The 13,344-nt window shown below is 41.3% G+C and overlaps 1 protein-coding gene across 1 annotated transcript; it reads left to right on the forward strand.

Moving 5' to 3' along the window:
- Positions 1 to 1,799: 1,799 nt before the first annotated feature.
- DAP3 (death associated protein 3) lies at positions 1,800 to 13,082 on the forward strand (the record flags this gene model as incomplete). The annotated part of the gene is made up of 10 exons (XM_009709272.1): positions 1,800 to 1,841; positions 5,344 to 5,466; positions 8,664 to 8,765; positions 9,550 to 9,658; positions 10,122 to 10,214; positions 10,641 to 10,771; positions 11,181 to 11,261; positions 11,673 to 11,831; positions 12,244 to 12,303; positions 12,993 to 13,082. Coding segments are annotated over exons 1-10 (990 nt in total), but the record flags the coding sequence as incomplete, so codon positions are not given.
- Between the last annotated feature and the right edge of the window lie 262 nt (positions 13,083 to 13,344).

Genomic DNA, 13,344 nt, shown 5'->3' on the forward strand with positions numbered 1-13,344 from the left:
GTTTTGATCGGGTTGAATGAGGTACTGTATGCCTCTCTGTTATCTCGGTCCTATGTATGTCTAGAAAAAGAGATAACAATGGAGTACAGTGGAGAGTACATGGGAAGAAAAACTGGGGAGAAGGCATGGGGGGATAGGTCCCTGAAAGAGCAGTGGGCATGCAGTTGTCCAGCGACGGTAACGCTCTGGTTAGCTCAAAGTTGTTTCTGTCTTCTCCTGCCTTTCTGGCTCTTGGCTTCAGGTTCCTGAAGCCAGTAGTAAATATATACACAGCAAGCAACCAGAAATTTGTTTTTAATTTAGTCTGGAGAGGTGATAGGTTAGGATGACTTAATGATGTCTGCAAATTTAACTTTCAGGGTTCTTTGCATAATTTCTACTAACAAATTATACTCCAATCTATAAATCCTTTCCTAAAGACGAGAAGCAGACAAGTATTTTTTTTCTATAATAGAGCAATATGCCGAGTTGGACAGTTCTTTGACTTGATCCAGGTACAAATCAGTGAAGTGGCCGCAGTTTTAATCTAGTGCTAAAGCACCTCTCCCACAGATAGACAAACCGACAAACCCTAGAGAAGAGCCCTTACAACTTGTGTTAAAGTAGTCATTCCAGAATTCTGTCAGAATGTTAGGTGTGCCCAAAATAAACAGAAACTTTCAGGTTTTTTTGACTCCTTAACTTCACTAGTTGTGTTTGTTAAAACAGCTTTCCCATCCCTACTGTCTTTACTGTTAAAACTGTGATTTGAAAGAAATGGGATACATTCTCATGCGGAACAGAATTTTTCCTTCTTCTTCTGCTGTACATGCTAGCATGGCAAAATAAAATGACTAAAAAAGCCTCCACAGGCTGATATCTTCACTTATTCTTGAAACAGCAAAACTGGGGCTTGTTTTTCAAATATGTATTGAGCATTGATTGTTAGATGAAAGAATGTAAAGCATCTTTACAAAATTAACATCCTTCAGTGTTGAGTTACTTTCTCATTCTATGCAGTAACAGTTGTTAATGCCATTCTATGCAGTTAAATCACCTTTGTCTTGCTTAGCATTAAAACTGCAGTTAACCACTGATTCCACTAACACAGCTATTCCTTCTAAGGACTTACAAGGTAATTTTCTCACTTTGAATGCATTGTGTAACTTATTGCAACCAAGATTTCTTAAAGCATCTTTGTTAGGTATTGTCATTATTTTTTCCTAAGGAAGTGGTATGAAGAAGGCCTTGAATGCTGGCAGAGGTGACAGATTTAACTAATTTACTTATGTTTTTGCCTTTATTTTTGCATCACAATTGCTCAGGTGTTTTGGTTTTTTTTCTCCTGTTGTAATAAAAGATTGCTGAACAGTAGATACTAATATACAATTAGGATGAAGCTGAAAACACAGAAGCATCTTCAATCTTTGCATTAGTCCAGTTTCTCCAACATAATCACTGTGTAGCCCTTGCTTTTACACCTCTTAACAGCTGCAGTCAAAATAGATGCCCGTCCCCAAGAAAAGAATCTGTCCTCCTTGCTAGATGAATGAAATAGCTTTACTTACAAAGTAAGGGTTTCTTTGGTAAATGTCTCTCTGAGAAAAGGTAATATGATTAATGGAATATTTTTTTATTAGGCAAATGATGCTCATTACCAGTAGTCAACTGTATTGCTGCAGAGCATTCTGACAGTTTGTCTGAATTATTTGTGTCCCTAGACTTCAAGCTCTTTGGGCAGGAAGCATTCTCTTCCAGCATCAGATACATTAAACATAACAAAAACCCCTAAAAAATCCACTTCTGTCTCTGCAGAAAAAATGCTGAGAAGTCTGAAGGGACTTGTCTACCATCCTCTAAAGGTAAGTCCTGTAGTAGCGTGATGCTGCTTCTAATATTTCAGCTGTCCTGTGAACTGGAATAACAATTTACAACCGTAAAAAGTCTTACATTTGTCATCTAAAAATGTGGTGCCTCCTATAAGCTGGTTGTGTAAACTCCCGTTATGGGCAATGGAAGGAGAGACAGCTTGTGTGTGTTATTCTTTCTACATTTCTCTCCATCGGCTGGAGAGAGAGAAAACGTGCAAGCAAGCCTGGATAGTTGGCTTAAATGAGACATTTGTTAGAAGACTAAAGTTTAGCTTTCTGCAATGTCCAAAATGTGGAAATTCTACATGTTCAGTGCAAGTGTTTCTCAGAAAACAGAGAATCTACTTGCTCTGCACTGCTGGAAAGTATAAAGGAAGAAGCCCCTTATACAGAACAGAACCACCAGCCTTTCACAAAGCCTGTGTTGCTGGTGGGAAGATAATTTTGCCAAAGACTGTTCAGTGCTTCAGGTGGGTGTAGTAATATTAGCTCTGCCACAACAACACAGCAGGACTATGTTATCAGTAAAGCTTCCTTACCTTTTAAACAGCATAATGAGTTAATGTTGCATATCTGGAATGACTTCCTAATGGTAAAGAATTACAGTTGTTTTGTTTGCTGTTGTCTTTTAAATGCTTTTTCACTAGTACATAGTGATACACAGCCATTAAAGAGGATGACTGTATAACGACTTGTTTTCAGAAACGAGATTCTGGTTGTACAGTACTGTACTTACGACGGCAGCTTTTATGAAATAAACAGTCTTTTCTAGAGACGAAGATATGTGGAAGCATGTAGGAACAGCTCCACCTTATGGCACATGACTTTGTGATTAATCTCCGTGTACCACGTGATAGTTTGCTGCCATTTCAGGGATCCGAGTTAGACCACTCTGTCCTTTGGCAGATGGAAACTTACTATAAAATCCACTACTGGGATAAACAGCATTAAAAGATGATGTGAAAATGTGAGAACCTTACGTACATGGTAGAATTTATTACACAGAGCTCTACAGTGAGCCAGAAAGGTATATGTATATGTTTCTGGCATTCTGCATGAAGCCAAGGTTATCTGTCATAAGCCACTGTCTTTTCTTCAGGAGGAGGGACCAAGTGGCATGTTCCTACTATAAAGTCAGAATATATAATGCATTAGCAGTGGTATTCTAGGTCACTCAAAGGTCGTCTTGTAGCCTGTTAGAAATGCAGATGCACTTCTGCATGAATTTTGTAAACAGAAAAGCAGTAATTCATGCAATGCAAGTCTGTATCTTCAGGGTATTTTCATTGATATTGAAAATCAATATCAATGAAAATACCAAATTCAGGATAACTGTGAGTAGTGTTGCATTCACTACTCTAGGAGCTTGTGTTGATTTTGTAGCACATCAGAGAGTTAGGAAGGATTTCATGTCTCCAGATACTTAGAAGCTGCTTCTACAGCCCAGCAAAAGCTACAGTCCACAAAGGAAAAGTTCCAAAGCACTACAAGGCTACACGGCGATTTTTGAGGAAGACATATCATGCTAAGGCTCAAAAGCAGTGATGTCCTAAAACGGTATCCTTGCAGGAGAAAGATGTAGTAATTTAAAGATGGGATATGTTCTGTTGATGGAAAAACAGAAATTCTATGTACTTGGCTGCAAGAACAGAGGACTGGACTTCAAGACAAAGTCCTTCTCACACTTGCATCCTGTCTTACTGTGCTGTCTTCTACTGCCTTCATAGACCTTATTAGGAACTGGGTTTTGTACCATAGAGAATCCAGCTCCTGCTGATCTTTTGAGACTGTGCTTTTAAAAAAGTGGTATTGGAAACATTGGTTTGACTAAGTATCATTCAACTAGTCTTGAGCTGTATCTAGACACACATAAAAACTGAACACACTCAGAGCAAGAAGTTAATCCTTGCTTAATTTTCATTCACTGTTTCACAGATCAGGGATAAGGATTCGTATTGTACTCCAGAGAAAAGATGTCCACAGAGCAGCAAGCTTACCTTTTCTTTTAAGTGAGCAAAGCTCACAGCCCCAAGACATTCACTTGAGACTTGCGAAGGAGGGAGTGCTGGATATTCAAAGAAAATGAGAGGGACTATGATTCCAGGCTAGGAGTTACTTAGGGCTGGCATTTTCTAGGTGAGCAGGTGACAATAGTCGCATGCTGTAGTTATTTGTGTATTAAATTAGCATCTTGGTGCCTTGCTCTAGGCTGTAAATGAGGTCACTTCTGTGGACTTAAAACTAAACATAGCCAAATAAGACATCCTAATTGATCATTTGGATTTGAGGAGGAAAAGAAGATTGTGGGAACAAGAGAAGAATGCGATGACAAAAGTGAATGTTTAGTGATCTTCCATATTTACACTGCAGTAGTTTGTTATATAGGTATCTAGTGTGAAGTACAAACCGATTTAATTCCTTTCCTAAAAGGAGAGGGAGTGCTGAAATGCTGATTCAGGAGTCCGTTGTGTGTTTAACATGGGATGCGGGGCAATCCAACATTGCACTTTCTTCTGAGCCCTCCTGGCTTTCAGATGACCCCCTGAGGAAAACTCAGATGACAGCAGAATTGCATCATGCCATGGGGAACTGAAACAGCTGTTCCTGTCTCTAAACTTTAGTTTATGGCTACTCTCATCTATGCAGACAGACAAAATAGGAAACTAGTTGCTCTGTTTACAGTTGGAGCCTGCAACTGTTCCAGTCAGTAATACGAAGGGTGGCTTTCAGTTTTGCTCGCTTTGGTCACAGCCTCTGTTTGGAGTATACACTTTTTTATTCAGTGACAAATGCTTATATTTTCTTTCACCATAACATGAGAAAATGCTTGTCCTTCTACTACTCACTTTCTTCCCTATTTTGGCTAGGCTTTACAGGCATGCTTCAGCAGTCTGCCTATGGAAAAAAGAATTAATCAGCTTAGCTGGCTGTTTCAGTTTCTCAGCCACGTCTGTATTATAATGGAAGTGCCTGTATGCAGGGACACAGTTAGGAAAATCAGTGCAGGGAATGCAATTATAAATATCAAATAGTGGGCAGCACTGCACTAATCCCTCACTAATTGAGGTGATTATGGATTACTAGACAGCTTGAATTTTCAAGGTACTAGCTACTATTCATCAGTGTAGGCAGAAACATTGTGGGAACGTCCCAGCAATAAGGCCTTAATGGCTGTACTTGTGCTCTTATGCAATCTTGAAGGGGATAACTCTCAGGTACAGGGCTTGGCTCTCTAGATGACTTAAGGTGGTAGCAAACTTAAGTGAATGGAAATGCTTTAGAAGCAGGCATCTGGTTTTTCATGATGAATTTACATTCTAATGATGAATTTTTATTCTAATTGCAGAGAATTCTATTCAGTATTGCATGCTACCTTGACCCGATCATAATATGCATGCAATGAGTGTACAAAACAAACTCCTAACTGGATTTTTTACTGGTAATCTTTGACTGCTGACAAGTTTGCTGTCTGTTGGCCTTTTTCTTTCCTTAGTTGGACCATGGGTATGCCCTCCATACGGCAGCCAAGGATTGTTTAAGTTCCATTGTCAGCCAGGATGTCCAAACACTGGCAGAAAGACCAAGAGCAGTTTTCTATACCAGCGAGAATGACCCGGTGAGTTACTGCCACAGTTGTTATTGTCAGACAGACAGTGCCTAAATTCCACGAGTCTGCCTGTGGACATGCTGGAGCCAGGGATGCCTACTGGGATTGTGTTGTTCTAGTAAACATAAGGGAAGGGAGTACACAGGCCTAATATTAGGCATCTAGACCATGATCCCCAGCCAAAAGGAAAACAGACCATGGCTGTGCAGTTCACCTGACTGGGTTTAAACAAGACAGGGCTGGTCCTCTGCCTGAAAGCTCCTGGGAACAAGTATTGATTCCTTCTTTATCGTTGCACAGAGGAGAGAGACTGTGTATTGCAGAAGCTCTGATGTGGCTTAGCTTGTCATCAGACACCATTAATTTCAACTCCAGGGTTATTCTTCCCTGACTAACCTCCCCAAATTGGCTATGAACAGGGATAAAAAACACACCCCAGATGACCTCAGCACAGTATAGCTCTCCAGCATCATAATTCCAGCCTCACACTCTCCGTCTCAAGCACAAAATGAAGTGGAATAAATGAATGGAATAAGCCTTTGAGGTGCTGTTCTGCTGCCTCTGTAATTGGAGTCTTTCAATACTGATTCCTCTGGGGTCTCTATGGAAACAGCAGCATGCAGATGATCTTACTCACATGATGTGAGTGTCTCTATAGATTGCACAGAAGAGTCCAGATGGCAAGGATTGTCCCCGCTGTCCTGTGCCTACCATTTACGTTGCCAGGCAACTGGCTTTGGCATTCTGACTTCATGTGCCTGATGTTTGGCGACAACCGCCATTGCTTATTAATTTATCAGATCAGCGTTCCTCAGACTTGCTGTACTGCAGATCGTGTATTGCAGCAGAGAGGCTACGCTGGCTTGCTTCATCAGCAAACCTGATAGCTCTGACTGTTCCCGTACTTGTGCACCGTAAAGTCCCATTAAAAATGGATTAAGAAGACCAGATGAAAATTAAATTTTTAATAAGATTTAGCTTTTATATACCTTTCCATTAGCAAAACTCAAAGTGACTAAACATGAGGATAAAGATACTGACCCACTTTACAGATGTAGGAGCTGAAGAGCAAAGGAATTTGCCCAAGGTTATGCAGCAAGTCAGTGATGAAACTGAGAATGAAAATGGTCTCTGGAGTACTGCTCTTCTGTTTGAATCAATAGATAACACTGCCATGCAAAAAACCACAGGTGCTGTTAGTCTGTGACCAACACATGCAGGAAAACTCTAGGGAATCCAGCTCAGAGTTTGAAATACAGCTCTGCTTGAAAAAAGACTTAAGTCTCTCTTAATAGGTCTCCTTTTTAGTCTATCTCCAAGTAACATCTTACAGCAGAGGAACTATTGACTAGCCAGGTTTTTAAAATTTTCTTCCTGTTGCTAAGATTTAGACCAGTAAACACCAGATTGGCAACTCAAGCAGCTTCGACAGCAGTTTGCTGAAGTTACTAAATGGTTTCTTCCTATAAATAGTTTGGCAAACTGGTGAGTACCTCAAATCCTGCAGCTGTACCAAGGTAAACCTTACAGTCCAGGCCACATTGACCTGTCCTATGAGTACCTTTCCTCAGTAAGGCATGGCATGGGTGTGTAGTTACCATGGGCTTTTCAGAGTTGGGGGTGGGGAGCAGAATATAAGAGAACAGGCACGTTGCATGCTGAAAGACTGAAACTCTGGTCTGTAGCAAGAATCCTGGGCCTAGAGAATTCATGGGTCTGCAACAGAGCGGCAGCAGTTGTGCATGAAGATTCCTCCAGGAACTGGGAAAAGCAAAATATTAATGGCAAAAGCAGGAGTAGTCAAACCTGTAGGTACCGTTGCTCACGTGGTTCCATGTGAGGAATACAGCAGGCAGCCAGGTCAGGGTAGCAGTACTCATCACAACTTTTTTTTTCCCCATCCATTCATTCTGGTCAAACCATTTGTCCGCCAGTCTGCACAGGTGAGCAACCAAGCCCAGACCAGTATTGCCTCAGTAAATTAAGCCCTGGGTCTACACCAAAGCTAGTAAGGGATACAAGGAAAATCTGGATCAGCCCCCAAATCTGCTAAAGCTGGCAGAAATAACGACTGCTTCTTTTTCTTTCTGAATAGGAAATAAAACTACTTTTCCTGGATCGTTATTATGCAAAATAAAGAAAACAAGGAAGTTACGTTCTGATTCCATTTCAACCAAAATGGAAGCAAGAGATTGGCATGCACAAGAATACAGAGGAGGATTTTTTTTTAACTTTAAATCCATGGAAGAGTGCAGAAAGGGTAGAGCAAGACATGATATGAGCTTCAAAGCTTGGCACAAAGCTGCTAAAAAAGCCAGAGAAAGCTTGGCACAAAAGTTGCTAGAAGTCACACAGGAAGTACTGCAGAATAGTGTCTCTAGGTACTGTCCTAATTATACAAGACACAAAAACTGATGACTAGACCAAAAGTAAATAAATGCTTTGCAAGTATTGCATTGTAGGAAAATAGAATAATGAAGGGAAAAAAAATCAAGGATGTATAACGAGGCATGAAATGGGTATTAAATTTTCAGATACCAGTAACAACTCCTTCTTGGAGTGCATAGTCGGAGATCTTAAAGTAATCACTGTAAATAAATGCAGAACAATGCAAGTGTGCTGGAGGAATAATACCAACCACTTACATCACAAGAAGGAACTTGAAATTATTGCCCCAGAAAACAAATCATGAGTTCTTAAGCAACCAGTACTTAACAAGGCAAATGGCATATTAGGAATTACTATTGAGAGACAGCAAAGAACGAACCAGAAAACATAATTTTATCACAGGCTTAAGGAAAGTAAATTTGAATCCAGCAGATAACTCAAAAGGGGATCATATTGCTGTTAGATACTGTGGTCACCAGAAGTACAAGTGGATTACTAAAAGATTAGATAAATTTATGACGCATAGGGCCACCAGTGCCCACAAACACAACAGTTCATATACAAGCTCAAGGAATTCCTTTATTGTTTATTGCCAGGTAGAATATCCTTTCTTTAGACTCTTCCTAAGCATCTGCCAGTGGTGTCCTGATACTACAATTCCTGCTTTACTTTAATATGCTAGTTCTTCTGACTCTCAGTAAGTAGATACTTGCTTTGATTGAGCGTTCGCTCCCTGTTCCATTCTTACAGGCTTTCTGTATCCAGAAAAGAGGTCTCAGACTTTCCCGAGTGTTACAGTTTGCATTTTACCTTCCCAGGCCAACCACGCAGAACACCATGAGGGTCGCCATTACAGCATTCCACTTGAGGAGGTGAAAGCTGTGTTTCCGCATGGACTGCCCTATCGGTTTCAGCAGCAGGTACTTTGTCTTAGAGCAGATTTGTAGGGAGTGGACTGGTATGTGGGAAGAACCAGATCCACTGAGTAACTATGATGCTTTCCTGTTGGAATAAGAGAGAGTGTTGTGCTGCAAGAATGCAATTATTCCTGGTTGTTACTGTTATTTTCTACATCTAAAAGGTATGAGTCAACCTAATCAGAGTAGTGGCAGAAGGGTGTGAGGATTCCACCTCAGGCAACACTGGATAGACCAATATTTTTAATCTCTAACTTCTGAGTACATAATGAATTACAGAAATATTTTCCACAGTTACATTTCTGTATGAAATAGGCCGTCTCATGAAATAAGTTTATATCAGCAACATAAAAAATCTTGCCTCTTGATTTCTGTTTTGAGACAGATCATGCTGTGACTGGATCAGGCTTCATAAGCAGCTAATGCAGACTGCCTACTTGAGTTTAGGAACAGATTTTTTTATCTGTGAGTTAGTAATTCTAGGTGACTGACTTTTGATTCATTGACGGGCCAGTTGGCCTCATCTCTATCTCTGGGAATGTGATGGAACAGCTAGTCCTGGAAACCATTTCCAGGCACACAAAGGACAAGAAAGTCATCAGGAGTAGTCAGCATGGCTTCACCAAAGGGAAGTCACGCTTGACCAACCTGATAAACTCCTATGATGATATGACTGGCCTGGTAGACAAGGGGAGAGCAGTGGACATTCCAGCCCTGCACAGTACCAGTCAGAGATGGAGTCATGGCAGTACCTGGCTTCTTGTTCATATTCTGTTCCTTTTCTCAGATTAAGACCTTCAATGAAGCCTGTCTGATGGTGCGAAAACCAGCTCTAGAACTTTTCACTTACCTGAAAAGCTCCAATTTTGCACACCCAGCTGTCAGATATGTGATCTGTATCTTTTATCACTTACTTGATGGTACAATGCAAGTTAAGTATAAGCAGGTGAGTTTATGCAGATGAGGGTGATGTTTTGATCCTATGCTGACCACCATGGTTTAGTCTTCCAGAGGTAGTTCTGCCACATTTCTGTTGTCAGCAAAGCTAGTCTGAGATGTTCATGAAGCTTGTATACTCTTATTCTAAGCCCACTTTGGCTTATGGCACAGATCTGCAAACAGGGCTGTCAGCACAACTAAGGGAATGGGAATCATCAGCTCTGATGTAGTGGGTGGGTGGGGGAGATATACAGAGAAGGAATTTTTTAGGCTAGGTTTGCTGCCGAACAAAAGCATGATGGAATGCCATCCTTGCTTTTACGACCTTTGAACTTCCTTTATGCCTTTTGCGAAAGAATTACAGTCAAGTATAAATTGAAGTGGTTTTTCAGAGACTTTCCTTAACAGTCCGTGTTGGAGATGGTGAGAAAGGAACAGGGAAGACCATGACTCTGTGTCATGTGGTTCACTACTGCGCAAGGCAAGGCTGGCTGGTGCTGCACATCCCAGATGGTAAGAACACTGATGCTGTCTGTGTTACCACATCAAATACACATGCTGATCCCGAAGATGCTGCTTCAAGAGAAAGGTGTAGGGTAGGCCACAGCAAATTCTTTGTTTTTTCATAGTGGAGAAGGCTTATAAAAGCACAAAACCCCAAAATAAAGTAGAACATAATTACACTTATTTTTCACCTGCTCTCACATGGTTATTGTCAGTCTTTTTTTCCTCACTGTTAACAAGTATGACAGGAGACGTACTATGTGTGGATCTGTGTGATCGCCTCTGTTCTCAAGGGAGAGTCTTCTGCATTAAGGAAGGCAGACTTTTCTTACCCATGTAGCAGAATAAGGATGAGAGATACAAACACACACACACCCGCAACTCATACAATTATTTTCATTAAAAAAAAAAGCAACTGTTTTATTTTGCTTACAGCTCATCTCTGGGTGAAAAACTGCAGGGAGCTCATACAGTCTTCTTACAACAAAGAACGGCTTGATCAGCCTTTGCAAGCATCTTTGTGGCTCAAGAACTTCAAAACCTCAAATGAGCGCTTCCTAAAAGAGGTTTGTAGAGCCTGTCAAGTTGTCTTGCTTAGTAGCCAAGAACTACCCACAGGATCATCTTTCAGGGACTGCATGTGCACGTGCTTCCTCTCATTGAGCACCTTGATGTGAATACACCTTGACGCAAATACTAGATTTGTCCATTTTTGAGAAATGCTTCATGTATTAATGCATGCGCTCATACTGCATACAAACCCACAAACCCTACCCTTCACTGGAATTAAATTTTTGTAGAAAAAGAAGTACTTTAAATCCCCCCTATGAGGATGGCTATTTGTGATGAATACTTCTCCCAGATTCTGCACTAGTCTTTAACGCTGGCAAAGAACCAGGAGTCTTGTCATCCAGGCTTGCCAAGCTGCCTTTGCGCTACTTAGTTCCCAGTCTAACTGTAGTTCTCTTACTGCAGATAAAAACACAAAAAAAATATGTGTGGGACAAACGAGAAAGCACTGAGGAGGGCAGACCATTGGGTGAAGTGGTGGAGCAGGTAAGCAATAACAACTGCTTCTGGCTTTGTCTCACCTTTTATTAGAAGATCCCACCATTGCGTATGTAGAAGAAATTGCTTCTAAAGGTCGTATAAATATGAATTGTAGGAAACGGAAGGCATTTCCCTATCAACAAGGTGGCTACAAGAAATGTTGTGGAAGATGTGATGGCTCTGTAGAGGAAGCTGTACAGAGAACTTGGGTAGAGGCAAAAATTAGAACTTGAAAGTTCCTACGTCTTTGATACTCAGTACCTTAGACCAGATTGCTCCTTTGTAAGGAACGAACAGACTGCTGACTGTCATTTTATCTTCCTTCCCTCTTAGAAAGGGCAGACATTGCCCAAAGTTGCCAGCATTATATATTAACAAGAAAACCAACCTGAGTTATGTGCCTTTTCCTACTTAAAGGGTTTAGCTCGTGTGAGAAGTGCCAGCGATGCTGTTGGAGTTGTGCTGAAAGAGATAAGGCAGCAATGTCATCTTGGCTCATTCCGACTTCTTGTGGCAGTGGATGGTGTCAACGCGCTCTGGGGAAGGACTACATTAGAGAAGGAAGACAAAAGCCCTGTAAGATGTTATCTGCTCTGATGATATTTCGGCGTTCCTACTGCAAGGGAGAGCAGGGGAGGGTGGCTTGTTCATTTTTAAGTTCCACAATAATCCCTGAAAGATGTACATTTGGCTTTCCTAGCTTGGAGGGACCTGCAAAATTCATATTGTGCTTTAGACAATTTTTACTGAAGGAAGTTCTCTCAGTAAGCAAAAAGTTCATATACATCTTGTTAGAGCAGGAAAGGTTTGGGCATTTTTCTGTGTAACATTACTAAGGCCGAATGCTACACTGCTAAGTAAAAGCAAAGAAAAAATGCGCCGAAAGGATGCAAATGATCCTTCCAGTCTAATTTAAAGTAGGGGAGGGGAATTTATGTCTCAGATAGAAACTGCTGGCAAAAAAAGTGATACAGGCAATCTTCACCAGGTTTCTCCAGAGGAGCTGACACTTGTGTACAATCTAAGGAAGATGATGATGAATAATTGGGTGAGTTACAGTCGGTACTTTGGGTGTGTTATTCTTGGCATGCTGATAAGCGTAAAGCTACAAATTTAACATCCCACTGTTCCTTCAGCAAAGGAGAGTACGAGCATAGTAGGACTGTAAGGGTTAGTACCTCATCAGTGTTTCTGGCATCACCCGAAAAGAGTAAGAGCAGGTCAAGTGCTTTTCCTGATTACCATGCCAAACGCCAGCTTGTGAGCCAGAGCTAGAGGTATTGAATAACCCTTATGACACTTTATGATTTTTTTGAACTAATAAGAACTTTTAGTTTCCAAATGTTTTGCTATAGGAGGTCAACTCCATCTGCTGCTTTTTGAGTCCTCTGGATGCTAGTATCTCTAACAGGTAGTCTTCAGACTTAAAAGTATATAGAAAAGTCCTTTTAAAAGGAATTTCAGTTGTTTCAATAGAAAGCCATTTGTAAGTAAGAATGACACGTTTAAATGCCAGCACTGAAAACACCAGCTATGTATGCCCTGTGCTGCATGTGTACTTGGAGTAGCCAGGGTTAATGAAGTCAGCAGCATTATAGTTAGTCCACTATATAGATTTTTGGAATTGAGGCAACTACAAGATCAAAGAAGAAGGTACCTCACTTGTTTAGAATCAGTCCGTAACAATCTCACAAATGCTACGTTTGCAGCTTAAGGAGTTTCTAATCTACCTTTTAGAACGGAGGTGCTATTGTGACAACCCTCAGCCAGACCGGCTCCCTCTTCAAACCCAGTTCTGCCTATTTGCCCCAGGAGTTGCTGGGAAAGGTGAGTCGCAGCCTCTTGGGTGGTTTTTTTTTTCCTTTCCCCCTTCACATTGGGAAACAAACAGAAATCCAGGGTTGGGAACGGCGTTCAGTTCAGGGTGGCAGACCTTGCTTTAGTCTCTCTTCAGATCACGGCTTTATCTTCCTTTGAATTAACTCTGCTTGCGCTCGTACGCGGCCAAGCCGTGCCCTCTCCCAGACACCGGCAGTCAGGAGAGCGCGATGCCCGGGCGCCGCCGCCTGCCGCGGGACCTCACCCCGGT

This window comes from Cariama cristata, unplaced genomic scaffold (assembly GCF_000690535.1).
Source record: "Cariama cristata isolate BGI_N322 unplaced genomic scaffold, ASM69053v1 scaffold2351, whole genome shotgun sequence".
Lineage (NCBI taxonomy): Eukaryota > Metazoa > Chordata > Aves > Cariamiformes > Cariamidae > Cariama > Cariama cristata.